This window comes from Pristis pectinata, chromosome 18, assembly GCF_009764475.1.
Source record: "Pristis pectinata isolate sPriPec2 chromosome 18, sPriPec2.1.pri, whole genome shotgun sequence".
In the NCBI taxonomy this organism is placed as follows: domain Eukaryota; kingdom Metazoa; phylum Chordata; class Chondrichthyes; order Rhinopristiformes; family Pristidae; genus Pristis; species Pristis pectinata.
In genome coordinates, this window is record NC_067422.1 from 6779037 (window position 1) to 6797967 (window position 18931).

At 53.8% G+C, this 18931-nt stretch overlaps 1 protein-coding gene across 10 annotated transcripts in view; it reads right to left on the bottom strand.

The window, feature by feature from the left end:
- Positions 1–4217: 4217 nt before the first annotated feature.
- The window catches only part of gcgra (glucagon receptor a), a 103973-nt gene continuing 89259 nt past the window's right edge, over positions 4218–18931 (bottom strand). For 9 of the 10 annotated variants that reach the window (XM_052032884.1, XM_052032891.1, XM_052032887.1 and 6 more), the window contains 7 exons: positions 16371–16530; positions 15715–15775; positions 14482–14551; positions 14298–14386; positions 12314–12452; positions 11686–11727; positions 4218–10284 (listed from right to left, as the gene is read on the bottom strand). In XM_052032884.1, coding sequence (XP_051888844.1) covers positions 9988–10284; positions 11686–11727; positions 12314–12452; positions 14298–14386; positions 14482–14551; positions 15715–15775; positions 16371–16530 — 858 coding nt within the window. In that variant the 3' untranslated portion in view covers positions 4218–9987. The remainder of the gene's footprint in view (positions 10285–11685; positions 11728–12313; positions 12453–14297; positions 14387–14481; positions 14552–15714; positions 15776–16370; positions 16531–18931) is intronic. The other variant, XM_052032893.1, reaches the window with a different exon arrangement.

Here is an 18931-nt window from a genome sequence, read left to right on the forward strand (position 1 = left end):
GTTTTCAATGGCCGACCTTATCATGAAACCATATCCCCTTATTCAAAACTTCCCCATTAGTGAAAACGTCTTGACATCTATCCTGTCATGTCCCCTTAGGATATTATGTAGTTATTCAAATCATTGTAGATGAGAAGACTGTTAAAAGGCTCCCAAAACCTTTATAAGCAGAAGCTCAGTGTAGAGAGTCAAAGATATTATTCAAAATGTTTATCAAACATTGCATGGGCCAGTGTCCAATTCTAATTCTGGGCACCAGAGTTCAGGAAGGATGTCAAAGTCTTGAAGAGGGAGCTGTGGAACTTCACTGGAACCACGTCAGGAATGGATGATTTTGGCCACACGGAGGGAGTGGAGAAAATGGAGGGATTTTTGAAGGGATTAGGACACAGTCGGTCACGGGCTGGGCCGCCATTGACGGAGGTGGGAATGCATCAAGAGGCTGGAATTGGAGGGAGGATCCAAGATCTCGGAGGGGAGAGGTGGAGGAGATGACGGGGAGCGGAGAGAGGAAAATGATCTGCACCCAAGGATTTTAGGATTAAGTCACCGAAGATCAGGCACTAACCCTGGTCGAGGCTGATGAGTGAGGCAGCCAGAAATCTGGAAGGGAATCAAGTGAAAATGACTTTCCCAGAACCCATCTTGCTCAGGGACTCTCACGGGCCCTGACGCCAACCTGAATCCTTCCCGTTGCCCGGTTAACCACAGCTAGTCAACCTGGGTGGAACCGTCCCTTTGTTCAGTGAGAGAAATGGTCACCCCACAAGGCTGGGAACTCTGGCCTGATTCAGTTGATGAAGGGGGTGACTGGTGCTGAGGGGGATGATCCAGGGTGGGGGTTGTGGGAAGAGAGGGTGGGAGGCTTTGGCCATTGGTTGAAAGCTATGGTGAACAACTTGTCAGGGAGAACGTCCCCTGTGCATGACCTCTGTCAGGAGGCTTTTAGCAACAGCCTGACTTCTCAAGGCCCTGACTGCATTCGGTTCCACAAGTTCTTCTGGTCCAGCACCCACTTTCCTCGTACTTTGCCCCCTTTCCAGCTTCGAGACAGGGCTGAGTTGGGGAGAAAAGAGAGCTATTCAACTCTGGAAACCATTGGATGTTAGCTGGAACCTCCTTGAGATGTTGGAATCCCACAGTGGAATCCCATGTTAAGTCCCACTGTTTGGAGACAAGGGTGAGGTGGGGCTGGTGGGAAGAAGAGGGAGCTATTCAACTGTGGGAGCCATCAGATGTGAGCACAGCACCGATCTCACCCAACCACCCGGCCGTATCTTCCGATCAGGTTGGCCATCCTCCAACACTGGTGATGGGTCTCCAGGAAGCAAAGATTGAACTTGTCTCCTGGGTGGCGCAGTGGTACAGCGGGTAGTGCTGTTGTCTCACAGATCCAGTGACCCAGGAGTGAGATGGGTCAGCTGGTCGAGTGGTGTCATAACAACAACCTTGGGCTCAGTATCAGCAAAAGCAAGAAACTGATCGTGGATTTTAGGAAGGGGAAGTCAGGTGAACATGCACCAATCCCCATTGAAGGGTCTGGGGTGAGCAGCTTCAAGTTCCTGGGAGTCAACATCTTAGAAGAGCTATTCTGGGCCCAGCACATAATTGTAACCATGAAGAAGGCACACCAGTGTCTCTAATTTCTTCGAAGTTTACAGAGATTTGGCATATCATTGAAGACTCTGACAAACTTCTACAGATGTACAGTGGAAAGCATTCTGACTGGTTGCATCACAGCCTGGGATGGAAACCCCATTGCACAGGAACGCAAGAGACCACAGAGAGTGGTGGACTCGGCCAGTTCCATCACGGGTACAGCTCTCCCCACCATCGAGGACATCAACAAGAGGCGATGTCTCAGGAAGGCGACATCCATCATCGGGGGCCATGCCCTCTTCTCGATGCTGCCATCGGGCAGGAGGTACAGGAGCCTGAAGATCCCACACCTCAAGGTTCAACAACAGCTTCTTCCCCACTGCCATCAGGTTCTTGAACCCACCTGAAAAACCCCATCACTACCTCAGACTATATTACTTTTACTCTCTCAGCTTTCACTAATGTCATTATGTTTAGTTTAAGTAAGTTATGTATAATTTATGTTAATTTAAGTTCATGTTAGTTTATATTTGTCATGTTTGTAACGCAGTGTGCTGCTGCTGCGAATGGGCATTTATATCGTGGCGTGTATGCCCTTGGCAATAAACTTGAACTCCTTCCAACCCCGACATCCGATGCTGTCTGTATGGAAGTTATACGCAATCTCGATGACAATTGTGGTTTTCCCTCGGATACTCCTGTTTCCTCCAACATCCAAAGGTGTGCTGGTTGCTAGTTAAGCTGGTTATGGTAACTTGACCTCAGAGTGCAGGTCGGAGAGTCAGGGTGAGGTTAATGTGCATCTGAGAGAGAATTGGTTAAGAGGGAGCATAGAACTCTGTGAGCTAGCAGAGACTCAATGGGCCCAATGATCTCCTTCTATACTGTAAGGACGTGCAGACATCTCTCAGTCAAAGCCCCAAGGGAAAAGTTCGTCTTCTTCAACTTCCTTTAACTTTTTGTTTATTGGTTATAAGTCAGACACCGGAGTGATGGGAGAGCGGGGGAGGGGTGAGAAACACTGCCTTTATTGGGGCAGGAGGTCATATGATGAAATCTCCAGGAAAACGGCCAATCACCGATGGCAACACGACATCCAACAAACTTCCTGGACGCCAGCCAGGGGCTGGGATCCAGGGAGCGGGAAGCGTGGGAGTGGACGGATCAGAGGGCGGCTCCCCTCCCTCTCCCAACCCACATGTTGGGAGAAGCAATGTGTGACATGGGACCACCCTTCCAAAGGACATGGATCTAACTTCTGTAGCCTCTCTGGGTGGGGCAACTCTCTTGTCCCGGGAAATAACCTGGTGAATCTCTTCTGGCTCGGAATGTTATTGGATCCATGAGGGAGGGGAGTGGAGGTTGGAGGGTGAAGTAGAAAATATGTTTGTCCCTGCCCCAGGTGTTTAACTCAATACCATCCCACCAATCCCATTACCGATCTCCATCGCCCTTCCTCAAGGAGATCTTCAGTTACCCTCTCTACCCCGCCCCGTTCTGGTCAACCAGCTCAGCAATCGGCTGGGAAACTCCGGATATTAACAGAGGTCCTAGTGTTAAATGCAGAGGGAAACACGTCCTTCACTGCTTACCCCCTCCACCTCCCCCCCCCCCCCCGTCCACAATCCCCAGAGCTTGTCTCGGAGGTTTGAGGATAGAAAGGGGCTTGTATCAGTCCCCCTCCCCCCCCCCCCCAAATGAATGGGGCACCTTTGGAGCTCCCATCGACTCTTCCTCGTTCTCTCACTGCCTTTCATGGGGGAGACCCTCGATCTGTACTGATGCTCATTTATTCGATTCTGCCAGCTCCTTAACGAGCTGTCCCCTCCGTCAGCTCCCTGAGCAAGAGCCATGTCACTTACCCACTGAATTATTCTCAGTCCCCATCTCCCACGGAGGCAGGCTAGCTTGACAGGTTCACACACGCTCCCTCCTTCACACACACACACACACACACACACACACGCACACTTCATACTCTCAGACACACACACTCCGTCATTCTTACACACACACACTCACCCCCACCGTCCGATTAACAAATCATAGTCCGTGGGAGCTTGCTGTGCTCAGATTGGCACAACATCGACCATAAGGCATTGTCCACAGGGTGCTTCGGGACATCCTGAGTTTATAAAAGGTGCCATATAAATGCAGGTCGGTTCGGCAGCACAAGAGCTTCGGGTTTCTGGTTGGTCGCCATCCTCGCTTCATTTGCACAAGTGCGGGACACGGGACGATCCGCGATCCGCCCGCCCTGTGTCCCAGTCGCGGGGACGGGGGGGGGGGGGGGGCAACAAGCCGGCGCTGGAGCCACCGCAGAGGTGAGGAGGGGGTCCGGAGGGAGCAGGGGAGGACCCCCACCCCACCCCACCCCCCCACCCCGCCTCACGCCCACCCTGTGCCCAGGGCGCCCCGTGATACCACACCGCAGGTCGGCACTGTGGGACGTTTGCGGCCCCCATTCAGGGACGGATCGGACCCCCTGCCCCTGGGGTGGGTGTGTTCCAGGGTCCGGGGCAGCCAGCGGTGCTCAGCACAGGGAGTCACACCGCAACCTCCAGGAAAAATATTCAACTTGATGAGAACGTCTGGTCTGAGAGTATCACATACAAAATCTTTATGTCATACATATGTACATATTTTACACGTTTATATAATTTAAATTGTGCAAATAAGCTTCAATAATTCATAGATTTTGTGGGCTATTCTTAAACACATCTGTTGATTCAGACAGAATTCATTGCACATTTGATACACTCAAACGGTTATCATACAACATTGAAGCCGAGAGGGCTGACATTGAACGTATTTATAGTGCCCACCCCCCTCCTGCACCAGAGGGGAACCGGTGCAAGGGGCCGGTGTGTGTGTCGATGGTCAGCCCCCGCCCTCGGTTGCACGGAACATATCACAAGCGCCGGCATCAACGAGAAGCAGAGCACGTTGCCTGAGCGCTGGTCAGGAGCACACACGTGGTGACTGCTAGCAAACTGGACTCACACTACACCCCTGCTTCTACACCTGTGGGTTACAGCAAAACACATTACAAGTAACAGCAAGGATTCCCCTCCCCTCCCTACCCCCCAGCTCCCCCTGTTGAGGGGGGGGGGGGGTCTTTGACCTCCGGAGGATGTCAGCAGGTGAAGACCGTCCTTTATAAACAGCTCCTGGGGTCCCACACAGGGCGGGAGGCATCTCCACCCTGAGCTTCACGCATCCTGGGTGACTCAGCACGGCTCCTGCCGCGTTGGATTCATCCGGTCGATGGATTTTTGGGAAACCAAGTGTGAGTGGGACAGTGGGGTGTGGAGGGAGTGGGCGAGAGCTTCTCGCCCTCTGTCCCTTGTCTCTGTAAGGTTTCCTGGTCCCTGGACCTCAGGGACCAGGGCTCACCGCGCTGAAGCCCCATACCCAGTAGACCAGTGGGTGCTTGGTTGACACAAGGTGCCAACTTCAGGGAGCCCGGGGCACTCCCCCTGGGCAGGTGCCACTTTCCTGCTTCGACGTAGTGCTGGGCTTCTAATATTCCACCTCCCGCCACCCTGACATCCCCCCCCCCCCCCCCCACCAAACACCCAACCCCAACCCGTCTCGGATCACAGAACAAGAGGAGGTCATCGTTCACCACTAGTGAGACTGTGGCTGCTCAGTGTCCCAGCTCCATCTGTCTCCCTTTCGCACCCACACCTGTTACTTATGGTTTTCGTAAACCTATCGAATTTATGGTTAAATCCAACAAACTTGGGTTGTTTTCTCTGGAGTGTCGGGTGCTAAGGGGAGACCTGATGGTGTATAAGATTATGACGGGCACGGGCAGGGTAGAGAGTCTTTTTTCCCAGGGGAGGAATGTCAAGTACAAGAGAGCACAGCTTTAAGATGAGAGGGGGAAAGTTTACAAGAAATGTACAGGACAAATTTTACACAGAGAGTGGTGGGTGCCTGCAAGCTTGTCCTGGTCAAATCACGTAGATGCCACCGCCAAGAAAGCTCACCTCTACTTCCTCAGGAGGTTAAAGAAATTCGGTTTGTCCCCTTTGACTCTCACCAACTTTTATCGATGCACCATAGAAAGCATCCTATCTGGATGCATCACGGCTTGGTATGGCAACTGGTCTGCCCAGGACAGCAAGAAACTGCAGAGAGTTGTGGACACAGCCCAGCGCGTCACGGACACCAGCCTCCCCTCCTTGGACTCTGTCTTTACCTCTCATTGTCTTGGCGAAGCAGCCAGCATAATCAAAGACCCCTCCCACCCAGGACATTCTCTCTTCTCTCCTCTTCCATCAGGCAGAAGATACAGGAGCCTGAGGGCACGTACCACCAGACTTAAGGACAGCTTCTATCCCACTGTGATAAGACTATTGAACAGTTCCCTTATACAATGAGATGGACTATGACTTCACGATCTACCTTGTTGTGACCTTGCACCTTATTGCACTGCACTTTCTCTGTAGCTGTGACATTTTACTCTGTACTGTTATTGTTTTTACCTGTGCTACATCAATGCACTCTGTACTAACTCAATGTAACTGCACTGTGTAATGAATTGATCTGTACGATCGGTTTGCAAGACAAGTTTTTCACTGTACCTCGGTACAAGTGACAATAATAAACCAATGCCAATACCAACAGGCTGTCAGGGTGGTGATTGAACAGCAATGTTTAAGAGGCATTTAGACAGACACATAAACAGACAGGGGATGGAGAGACATGGACCGTGTGTGGGCAGGTGGGATCAGTTTAGATCAGCATCATGGTAGGCACAGACATTGTGGGCTGAAGGGCCTGTTCCTGCTCTACTGTTCTACGTTCTATCAATTGTTGATTACAGGACAGAGTTACAAACCTTCCCTGCCCTGTGTGTGTGTGTGTGTGTGTGTGTGTGTGTGTGTGTGTGTGTGTGGAGGCTTCACTCCCAGAGGGTTTGGCTCTCACTTCGAGACCCTGGCCGTCCCCATCTGCAGAAAGACTTCCCCTCTCTCGACCCCGTCAGTTCCCCACAATCAAATTATCCCTTACCTTGCTAATCACCAGAGAATACAATTTGTCTGATCTCCCATTGGGATTGACCAGTGAGTTTGAAACCAAGGCAACAAGAGGGAAAACCAAACAGAGTCTAAGATGGGCTGCAGGAAAGGCTACTGTTGAGCCCTGGGCTATACAGGTTCAAATCCCACAGCAGCAGCTCAGTAAATCTGCAATAAGTTGTGGGTAAACAGGAGCACAAGATTTGTCCAATCTGGTTAACTAACGTCCGTCAGGGAAGGAATGCTCTCGTCCATAACTGGTCTGACCTGTATGTGACTCCAGACCAAGACCAAGTAGTTGACTCTTCATCACCCTCATGGTGTTTCATTCCAGGGCAGTTGGGGATGGCAGTAAATGCTGGTCCTATCGCTGAAATCCACCCCTACTGTAGGTGGCTGGCATTAGTGGGTGTGAGGAATAAGCTTCAGGGAAAAAAGTGGGGCTTTGACACTGATGGGATTGGTCTGGGACCCAGCATAAGAGTCAATGGGCTGAATGGCCTTCCACATCTAATTTTATTTAATTTTTCGAGGAGGTGATAAAGTGTATCGAGGAGGGTAGTGCTGTGACATCGAGTGCACGGACTTCAGTAAAGTATTTGACAAGGTCCCACGTGGGAGACTGGCCCAGAAGGTTACAGCCCCACGGGATCCAGGGCAAGTTGGATCCAAAGTTGGCGTGGTGGTAGGAGGCAGAGGCAGATGGTGGGGGGCTGTTCTGTGATTGGAAGCTTGTGACTAGTGGTGTACCACAGGGATCGGCGCTGAGACCCTTGTTTGTTATTTATATTTCACAACTGAGATGTTAACGTAGGAGGAATGACTGGTAAGTTTGCAGATGGCATGAAAATTGGTGGTGTAATTAATAGTGAGAAGGGTAATCACTGGCCACAGATCCATATTGACCAGCTGAAAAGTTGGGCTGAGCAATGGCAGAAGGAATTTAATCCGAAAAAATGTCAGGTGATGTATTTTGGGAGGACTAATGTGGCTCGGGTTTACAGAATGAACTCTAGGACCCTAGGAAGTACTGAGGGACCTTGGTGTCTATGTCCAAGGATCCTCGAAGGCACCAATACAGACGGATAAGATGGGACACGACTTCATTAGCCGAGGTGTAGAGTACAAGAGCAGAAAGATCATGGTGAAACTGTATGAAATATTATGAGGCTCCATCTGGAGTAGTGCGTGATGTTCTGGTCACCACACTGCACTGGAGACGGTGCAGAGGAGGCTCACCAGGATGTTCCCTGGGATGGAGCTCTTCCGCAATGAGGAGGCACTGGACAGGCTGGGTTTGTTTTTCCTGGAACTGAGGGGTCTGCTGATTGAGGCACTGAAAATTATGACAGGGTAGATGGTGAGAAACTTCTCCCTTCAGCAGGTAATCAAAGGGCATGGGCTTAGGGCAAGGGGTAGGAGACTTCGAGAGGATCTGGGGAAGAACTGTTTCACCCAGAGAGTGGCTGGAAGCTGGAACGCACTGGCTGAGGGCTGGAGGAAGGACACTGTGACAACATTTAGGAAAAATTTACAGAACTTGAAGTGCCAAGGTTTAGCAGGCCATGGGAAAATGGGATTAGTATAGACGGGGACCTGATAACCTGCACAGGTTGGGGACCTGTTTCTGAGCTGTAAGGCTGTGACATAAGCAGGCTCCTGGCTGCTCTGCAGCTCCCACTGAGTCTGAACAGAGCTGGGAGAAGCCACAATGGAAGAGTGTTTCAGCAGACAGACTGTTCCCCTCCTCATCCGTGTATCCGAATGACAATGAAGGGCAAGGTCCGTGATGGCGGGTTCTCGCTGGGGAAGCTACAGCATGGTCCCCTCACTTTGCTTCTATGGAACACTGACAGACCATTCGGCCTCAGTGATCTATGCTGGGGACCACGAGTGTCCTCCCACACTTTTCTATCCAACCTTCTGCCGCTACAACTGGAGTTCCATCAGGGATTGAAGACCTCACTGCTTGGTCCAAGAGACAAAGTCAGAAAACTGGAGATAAGGTGCTCTGTCCCAAGGGATGGCTGAGGTGTATTACACTGAATTAACTGTTTGTGGCTCAATCTCTGTGTTTTTCCATTCCGTTCTTACGTTATTCATTGAGGTCTCTACCAACTAACGGGTAAGGTGCAGAGACACATCACTCCCTCCACAACACCAACAACACCACTCCCTCCACAACACCACCCCCTCCACAACACCACCCCCTCTGCCACACTAGCCTGACTTGGGAATTATGCTGCCATTCCTTCGTCATCACGAGGTCCAAATCCTGAAATTCCCTCATCGCACTGCACCTTCACCACACGGAGCACAGTGGTTCAAGCAGGCGCCTCCTCAAGGGCAACCGGGATGACCACTCGATGCTGGCTTTGTTAACAATGGTCACATCTCACCTTATTCAATATTTATCACATCAATAAACACTAAACATAGACACCTGCCTTTGATTCTTACTGTGATGTCCACTCACAGTCAGTGCAGGACCGGACAGCCCATTCCCCACCCATTCACTAACCCCACAGGGCCCCCAATCACTGGGGACTGGGCGGGTTCGGGAAGGGGGATCTGAGAAGTGACGCTTCTGAAAGCAGACCTTTTGTCGATCGAGGACCTTGGTCGAACTGTACCACGGATGTCACTCCTGGTGCCTCACACCACAGCTCTGAAAAGATATGCTGAGACACCAGTGTGGGTGCACACCTTAAGCGATATTACACCAAACTCCCTGGTTTCACGGGCACCTTTAACTTGCTGGGTACTCAGGACAAACCTCGCTCTGAGTGAGGGAAGGGTGCAGGGACCTGGAGATACAAGAGGAAAAGTCCACAAGACATCTAAACCCAAATCCACCAGCACCGTCGAAATCCTGACATCGGGTGAAGGGTTTTTTTAATGGCCGGTTGACCTTGCTTCTCCGCAACCCTGAGGTATATAACAGGCAGGATACAGCAGGGTGGGGAACCCTGTTCTCCTGACCGCGGGTCACCAGAGCAGGTTCAATACGAGTTCAACTCTGCACCAATCCTGTACACCATAACTTGGCTGGTATCTCACAGGGCTGTACAGAGAAGATCGGAGAGCGAGGGCAGGATTGTAGGTGAAGCCACTGTGTCTATGGTCCCACTAGCTGCCCACGTTGTTCTGTTTTTTTTTGGGGGGGGGTGGTATTTCAGGTCCCCTTCAGAGTGCTGCTCCCACTGCTTTAGATCGGTGCCACAGTGTCCTTCCACTGAGACCAGCCACACTCCAAGAGCAAGGCGTCGTCAGGAGCCAGGCTCAGGGACGGACGCCCGGCCAGGAAGGGGGGAGACCCTCCGAAACCCTGCCTCAGCCTCCCTCCCACTCGCCCCCACTAACAGTTGCTCTCCATCAGGCACAGCGCCTTGTGGTCGGCCCCCCGCGGGAACTGGAAGCAGTGGAGCTGGTGCTGGGAGCCGGGCTCGGTGTGCTGGGCGCCGCGGGGAGCGGCCGGCGCCCCGGGGCCGCTCTCACCCGCGCCGTTCGGCCAGCCGCCCACCAGGTTGTGCTTCTCCAGGCTGCCGCTGCCGCTGCGGACCTGGGGAGGCTGGCTGTAGGTGTGGCGATGCTCGTCATCCAGGTCCTTGCCCAGTTTCCACCTCTTCCACTTCTTCAGCAGCTCCGACTGCACCTGGGGGGGGGGGGGGCGGGGGGTGCGGTGGGGGGGGGAGTGGGGAGGTGGGATGTGAGGGAAGGGAGAATGGGATGGAGGTGGGAGAGAGAGAGGGAGGAGGTGGGTGTGGAGGGAGGGAGGGGGAGGGGGAGAGTAGGAGGGAGGAGGTGGGTGTGGGTGTAGGTGAGGGAGGGAGGGAGGAGAGAGGTGGGGGGAGGATAAACCAGATAGAGATGAGAGTGAGCAATGGATAACATCCCCACATTCTAAATTGTCCTCTCGCCCCCGTGACCCGGGTCAGACCCAGACCACCACCACCCCGCCAACCCCCGTGACCCAGGTCAGACCCTGTCTCTCCGTGCGCTCCCCCCACCCCCACCCCCCGTGACCTGGGTCAGACCCTGTCCCCACTCTCCGTCCCCCGGCTGCGAGCTGCCCGTTCTCAGCCAGCCTCACTGAGGATGGTCAGGGCTCCACATTCTGATAACCACCTTGCTCATGTTCCTCTCCTTGCACAGACGCTGCCCGGCCCACTGCGTTGCTGCAGCATTGTGTGTGTGTGTGTGGGTGGGTGTGGGTGTGGGTGTGGGTGTGTGTTACTGCGGATTCCAGCCTCTGCAGGACCTCTGGTGTGTCCTGAGGTCGGGTCCACAGCTCACCCCATGAAGCCCGTGGCCAGTCCACAACACTCAGCGGGACAACGTTGGGCCGGTGTGCAGGCACCCCCGGGTGGGACGTGCCTCTGTGGCTCTGTGCCTCGCCGATCACCGGTCCCTGCCTGACCTCTCAGTGGCCACTGCTACCGGTAGGGAGCAGGAAGGAACGGGACCCGCCCGCTCCTGGTGTGGCACCGCCCCGCACCGTAAGCTCGGTGCTGCCCCGGGGCCGGGCACAAGGTGTGAGTCCGCCGGGACTGCCCACACTGCTCCGGCCCCCACACGTCCCCATCTGGCTGGGTCAGAGCTCACGTCAGCCGCCGCCACTGCCCCACACACGCGGGCGCGCACCCCTCCCTCCATGCGCGCTCCGGCACGCGCGCACACAAACTCTCTCACACATGCACACTCCTGGGCATATCTGCACACATACATACACATGCACACACAGTTGCAGACACATACGTGCGCAATTGCAAACACACATGCACACAGTTGCACACCTACAATTGCATACACACACATAATTGCACACATGCACACACACAGTTGCAAATACACGTGCACAATTGCACACATGTGCACATAAAATTACACACAATTGTGCGCACACAAGTTTGCACACACATTACATGCACACAGTTGCGTAAACACATATGCACTCTTGAAGGCATGTACAGACTCAAACTCACTCATAACCACACACACACACACACACAGCTGGTCCCAACAGCAGCAGCTGAAGTGTTGGAGACAACCTTACCTCTCTGTTGACAAAGCAGTACAAAATGGCAACCAGCATACCCTGCAAGTGAGGGAGAGAGACTGAGGTCAGGATGGATGAGAAACTTTGCTCGACTATATGTAATGACAAATACATGGGCAGTGAAGGTTGTGTGTTGTCAGCCTGTAGTCGGGGCCGTGTGTTGTAGTTGGGGCTGTGTGTTGTTGGCCTGTAGTCGGGGCCGTGTGTTGTCGGCCTGTGGTCGGGGCTGTGTGTTGTAGTTGGGGCTGTGTGTTGTAGTTGGGGCTGTGTGTTGTTGGCCTGTAGTCGGGGCCGTGTGTTGTCGGCCTGTGGTCGGGGCCGTGTGTTGTCGGTCTGTAGTTGGGGCAGTGTACACTCCCTCCAGCCAGTGGGCACACCCTCCAGTCAGTGGGCACTCCCTCTGGCTGGCTAAGAGGGTGCTGGCCGTGCTCTGGCTCTGGTGACCCACCCTTGGGTGTGAGGGGCCAGTGGGCCAGTGGTTTTATTCAGTGACAAGCCCGACCACGGTCTCTGGTGGGACTGGGCCTGCAATTGGGGGTGAGGGGGGGTCGCAGGATGGGAGTTTTGCCTACGCTGGGAGCCACAGAGAGCAGCGGGAAGCCCTGAATCTGGAGCCAAGGCCTACCTGAAAGGAATTCAAGAAGAGCTCGAAGAAGAGCTTGACGTGTCGCAGCGTGCCCTGGGCGTGCTCGTCCGTGACGAAGGCAAACACCACCTCGTGAATCCCCAGAAGGGGAATAAGCGTGAGTGTGGACTTGGCCAACCTGGTGGAGAAGGAGAAACCAGTTAGAGCATTGAGGTCCGGCCCGGACTCTGCGGGCACGGCCCGGACTCTGCGGCACGGCCCGGACTCTGCAGAAACGGCCCAGTCTGCCACGCAAACCAGCCTCCCCTCCACAGACCCCATCTACACTTCCTGCTGCCTCAGGGAAGCAGCCGACATAATCCAGGACCCCTCCCACCCCGGCCATTCTCCCTTCTCCCCTCTCCCCTCTCCCCTCGGGCAAGAGATAGAAAAAGCCTGAAAGCACGTAACACAGGGCTCAAAGACAGCTTCTGTCCCGCTGTTATAAGACTCTTGAACGGACTTCTTATACAATAAGGACCTCACAATCTACCTCGTCGTGGCCCTTGCACATTTTTTGTCTTCCTGCACTGCCCTTTCTCCGTGACTGTAAGGCGATATTCTGCATTCTGTTTTAATTTTGCTTCTGTCCCAATTTGATGTACTTATGGTCTGTTTGGATGGCACGTAAACAAAACTCTTCATTGTATCTTGGTACGTGTGTCAATAATAAACCAATTGCCAATTACTGTCAATCATTATCCCTCCCGGCGTAGCACTCTGAGAGAACCAGCCACCAATCCAATGCTCAATTGAACGGGGACTTGTCAATCACCTCCTGCCTCCGCCAGTGGCTGTGTGTCAGAGTGACGGAGCTCAGATGGAGACCCCAGGCAGGGCAAACCTTGGGTCACATTCCCGTCCCACTGTGGGGTCTGCCGCAGAGCGCACAGGAGATCCAGGCAGGGACAGGTGAGTGTTTGTACCACAGCCGTTCCCACCGTCCCACTTTCTGGTGGGAAATCTGGGGAGCTCTGCAGAGTGAGGGAGGGAGGGAGGCTGGGGGTGGGGAGGCGGAGGGGAGAGATGGTTGTGGAAAACAGCAGAGGAGAAAAAGCGAACGGAAGCAGGGAAGATGAAGGGGAGTGGAGGGAGGGAGGAAGGATGGTCAGGAGGAGAGAGGTGGAGCAAAGGGTAGAGGGGAGAGTTGGGAGGGGAGGGTTTGGGAGAAGAGTTCGGGGGAGGGAAGTGTTGGAGTGGGGAGGGGAAGGTTGGGGGGAGATTTGGGGGGAGGGAGTTGGGGGAGGGCAGTATTGGAAGAGGGGAGTGTTGGGGGAGGGGAGTGTTGGGGTGCAGAGGGGATGGAGAGAATTGGAGAGGGGAGATTTGGGGGGAAGGGAGAATTGGGGAGGAGGGAGTTGGGGAGGGGAGGGTTGGGGAGGAGGGAGTTGGGGAGGGGAGGGGAGGGTTGGGGGGAGGGAGTCGGGGAGGGAGTCGGGGGAGGAGAGGGGAGGGTTGGGGCAGGGAGAGGGGAAGGTTGGGGGAGGGAGAGTTGGGGAGGGGAAGGTTGGGGGAGGGAGAGTTGGGGAGGGGAGGAGGGAGTCAGGGAGAGGAGGGGAGGGGGAGGGAGGAGGAGGGTCAGGGGAGGGGAGGGAGGAGGGGGAGGGGAGAGGGTTGGGGGAGGGATAGTCGGGGAGGGAGGAGGGGGAGGGGAGAGGGTGGGGGAGGGAGAGTTGGGAGGGAGGGGAGGGTTGGGGGAGGGAGGAGGGGGAGGGAGGAGAGGGAGAGGAGGGCTGGGGAGGGAGGAGGGGGAGGGGAGAGGGAGGAGGCGGGGAGAGGGTTGGGGAGAGGGAGGAGGGCGGGGAGAGGGTTGGGGGGAGGAGGAGCGGGGAGGGAGGAGGTGGAGGAGGGGGGGGAGGGGGGAGGAGGGGGAGTGGGGAGGAAGGGGGTGAGGAGGGGGGGAGGAGGAGGAGCGGGGAGGAGAGGGAGGGGAGGGTTGGGCAGCCAGATGAATGGACAGATGTTGAAACCACAAGGCCCGTACCTGAACTTGTAATCAGTGTATCTCATCTGGTGAGCTCTGAGCTTGGACACCAGTATATGAATAATTCGGATAAAAATGAAAAAGTTGATCTGGAAAAACAAAGGAACAAATCCCATAAGAACTGATGTTAAAGCCGCTCGTTGCAAATCGCCGTCAACAAGCGGCGGAGTGTGGTGCTCCGTACCAGAATGGAGAAGAGGATGGGTGTACGAATGATCCACCAGTAGGCCATGTTTTCGTTCGTTGTCCAACACCTGGGGATAAACAACACGCTTCAACACAGACATCGTCTTCACGGACAGGTAACCCACCCACCTCTCACCCACCCTGACAGTGACCCCTCCCATTGACACTGACCCCTCCCACTGACCCCACCCCTCACCCACCTTGACAGTGACCCTTCCCATTGACCCTGACCCCACCCACTGACCCTGACAGTGACCTCTCCCATTGACTCTGACCCTGACAGTGACCCCTCCCATTGATCCTGACCCCTCCCACTGACCCCACCTCTCATGCACCCTGTCAGTGACCCCTCCCCACTGACCCTCCCCCTCCCACTGACCCTGACGGTGACCCCTCCCACTGATCCTGACAGTGACCCCCTTCCCAGTGACCAATGAGACATTTCTGAGCTCATCTGGGAGAACACCGAGGGGAGCTCAGAGTCTACACACTAGGGGCTGTGTGTGGCAGGGAATTTGTATGTGGGGTGATTGTGTGCTTAAGGGCTTGTAGGTTGAGGGGCTCGTGTGTCGGGGAAGGTTGTACGTCAGTGGCAAATCTGGTTTCAAAAGAACAAAAGCTGAAAGTGTTCAGCGGGTTGAGCAGCATCTGTGGTGAAAGAAACAGTCGATGATCCAAGTCAAGAGCTGGGAAAGGGAGGAGGGAAGGACATATTAAGTTGCAGAGAGGAGGGCTGTTGGAGGGAATGGAGGGAATGTCTGTGACAGGGAGCAGGCTGTGAACTCGTTAGTTATCTCAATAACTTCACTCTGCTCCTCTCACAGGCACTCCTTCCCCCAACTCTCTGCAATGTTCATCGTGCTTCTCTCCCCTCTCCAACTCTCCCCTCTTCACTTTTGGCATCTTAACCCAAAACCTTGGCTCTGTTTCTCTCCCCACTGCTGTTACCTGACCCACTGGGTACTTCTAGCCTTCTCTGTTTCTGATTTGGATTTCCAGCATCTGCGGTACTTTGCTCCCATCTAGTTTGTGTCCCCTTCTCCTGGTTTGATCCTGCGAGCTACTAGCGAGGTTTAGAGGGATATGGGCCAAACACAGGCAAACGGGACGAGTTGGGCCGAAGGGCCTGTTTCCATGCTGTATGACTCTCTGACTCTATTGGTCGGTTGCCTTTGGCATTGGGTGCACCATGAAACTGTACCTGCGTGACAAACCTGAATGAACCACTCACCCAGTGTTTTCATATAAATATTTAATGACCACCCAAGGAACAACGAACAACACCGGTGACCCTGCAAACCAACATATAACTGGTTACGTACAATTAGATGGGACTTTTGGTGCGTCCGTTTATCTGGCCTTTGGCCTCACTGTTTCCCTCCCATTCCCACTCAAACACTCCACCTTTGTTTGCAAAGACGGGGAGGGACTGACTGAGGGTTGGTGCCAATTCTGGCCTCACCCTGTGCCCGCACCGGATGATTCATGGGGTGAGATTCAGGAGCAAGCATCCTGCCTGGGGTTTCGTCTGACCAATATCCGAGGAGCACTGAGCCCAGGGTTGGGGAGGGGTAAATCCAAGACCATCGTAGCCGACAGGTGCATTTACTAAGCTGTTGGAGAATCCCAGTTGGGTGTCAGCATCCCAGTGACCAAACCCAGGGAGCCCACAGCAAACGGTGTGGGAAGCAGAGCCGTTTGCTCTTGACTGCTGGCCAATCCGATTATCCCAAGACACGGAATGGCTAAAGTCATCCGGGAGTGGCACTAGAGTGAACGTCAAGGTGACGATCTAGGCACACACCGGATTGGACACTGGAACCGGACCGACACACTCGGGAACCTTCCCTACCCCCACCCACACCCAAGAGTGAACCGAGCACCTACCCCAGCCAATACATAAATAAATATTAAAGTAATTCCTCTCGGAGAAAACGGTGAGCACTAGCAGGTTGTGCAAGTAGATCCCTTCGATCAGCAGCCAGTAGTAATTGGCCCCAACGCAGTACTGCATGAGCACCTGGGCAGTCCGACACCCCGCAGCCGTCTGCAGGAGGAAAGGAAACAAGGGTTAGAGCCTGTGGATCGTCCAAAACAGCCAAGGTGCTGAGAGACGGAGGGGGTGAGGATGGAGTGATGCCCGGTGATACCTCAGACTCCTCAGGGAATAAGCCCAAATGGGTCAGAGTTCTTCCCTCAATGCTGCAAACCTCCTGCGTATCTTGTGGTCCCTCCAGACCGTTGCCCGATCGTCCCTTCAGCCCACAACAGCGCGGCTGCAGGGAGTGGCCCCTCCCCGGGGAGAGGTGGTGGGGAGGCTCCACTCTGTCAGTTCCCTTAGTATCATCTACTGCACTCGGTGCTGCAAGTGTGGCCTCCTCTACACTGGTGAGACCAAACGCAGACTAGGTGACCGTTTCGCAGAACACCTGCGCTCCGTCCGTAACCGCGACCTGCACCTCCCCGTTGCCAGTCACTTCAACTCCCCCTCCCATACTATCACTGATATGTCAGTCCTCGGCCTCCTCCACCGCCAGGAGAATTCCGAGCGCAAACAGCACCTCATTTTCCATCTTGGAACCTTGCAGCTTAACGGCATGAACATTGAATTCTCCCACTTTAGGTAATCCCCTACACCCCCCCCCCCCCCCACCTTGCTTCTTCTCTTCTTCCCTTTCCTAGCCTCTCTCCTTACCTTCGACCCGTCCCCCGGTGGATCTGCTCTCCCCTCCCCCCCCACACCTGCCTAACACTACCTCTGACCTGCATCTACCTATCACCACCTTGTGCCCACCCCGCCTCCCCTCTTTTGTCCACCTATCACTGCTCTGCTTTTCCCTCCTATATATTGGGCTTCCCCTTTTCCTATCTTCAGTCCTGAAGAAGGGTCCTGACCCGAAACGTCGACCGCCTGCTTTTCTCCACGGATGCTGCCTGGCCTGCTGAGTTCCTCCAGCGTGAATCATCGTGTTTTTCATCGAGATTCCAGCATCTGCAGTCCTTTGTTTCTCTAGTACTTCCACTCAGTCAGTGTTTGCCCCATATGTCTATCTCCTGAATTGTGGGTTAGTTACATTGGGGTCACCCGCAGAGAGTCGCGGACTCAGCCCAATACATCGCGGGCATGTCCCGCCCCACCATCAAGAGTATCTACATGGAAGCAACACCTGTCATCAAAGATCCCCACCATCCAGGCCATGTCATCTTCTCGCAGCTACCATTGGGCAGGAGGTACAGAAGCCTGAAGACCCACACCAGCAGGTTCAGGAACAGCAACTTCCCTTCAACCATTCGGTTCGTGAACCAACCTGCACAGCCCTCATCACTACTGTAATGTATCAGTGTAATGTACACTACTGGAAATGTATCAGACCACATCTGAGAATTTTATGGCTCTTCCACTCCCCACGGAACAACATTAGTACAAAATGGTACCAGAGTTTTCTAAAATGAAATGAGGATTTATAAAATGCCTTTCACAACCTCATATGCTTTTCAGCCAATCAAGTACTCTCTTGAAATATAATCACTGCTTTGTCAGAGTCAGATTTATTAACACTTATATGATGTGAAATTTGTTATTTTACGGCAGCAGTACAATGCAAGACATAAAAAAACTATAAATTACAAAACAAATAGTGCATAAAAAAGGAACGATGAGGTAGTGTTCATGGGTTTGTGGGCCATTCAGAAATCTGATGGCGGAGGGGAAGAAGCTGTTCCTGAATCGTTGAGTGTGGCTCTTCGGGCTCCTGTACCTCCTCCCCGATGGTAGTAACAAGAAGAGAGCATGTCCCGGGTGGTGAGCGTCCTTTGTGATGGACGCCGCCTTCTTGAGGCACCGCCTCTTGAAGATGTCCTCGATGGTGGGGAGGGTTGTGCCCGTGATGGAGCTGGCTGAGTCTACAGCCCTCTGCAGCCTCTTGCGATCCTGTGCATTGGAGCCTCCGTACCAGGCGGTGATGCAACCAGTTAGGATGCTCTCCACCGTACATCTGTAGAAACTTGCAAGTGTCTTTGGTGACATACCAAATCTCCTCAAACTCCTAACGAAGTAAAGCTGCTGGTGTGCACAGCAAGCTCCCAAAATCAGCAGGGCAGGCACAGTAGTGTAGCAGTTAGTGTAACGCTATTACAGCACCAGTGACCTGGGTTCAATTCCTGCCGCTGTCTGTAAGGAGTTTGTACGTTCTCCCCGTGTCTGCGTGGGTTTCCTCCGGGTGCTCCGGTTTCCTCCCACGTTCCAAAGACGTACTGGTCAGGAAATTGTGGGCGTGCTATGTTGGCGCCGGAAGCATGGCGACATTTGTGGGCTGCCCCCAGAACACTCTACGCAAAAGATGCATTTCACTGTGTGTTTCGATGTACATGTGACTAATAAAGAAATCTTATCTGGAGTCCTGATGCAGGGTTTCGACTGGAAATGTCGACAATTCCTTTCCTCCCAC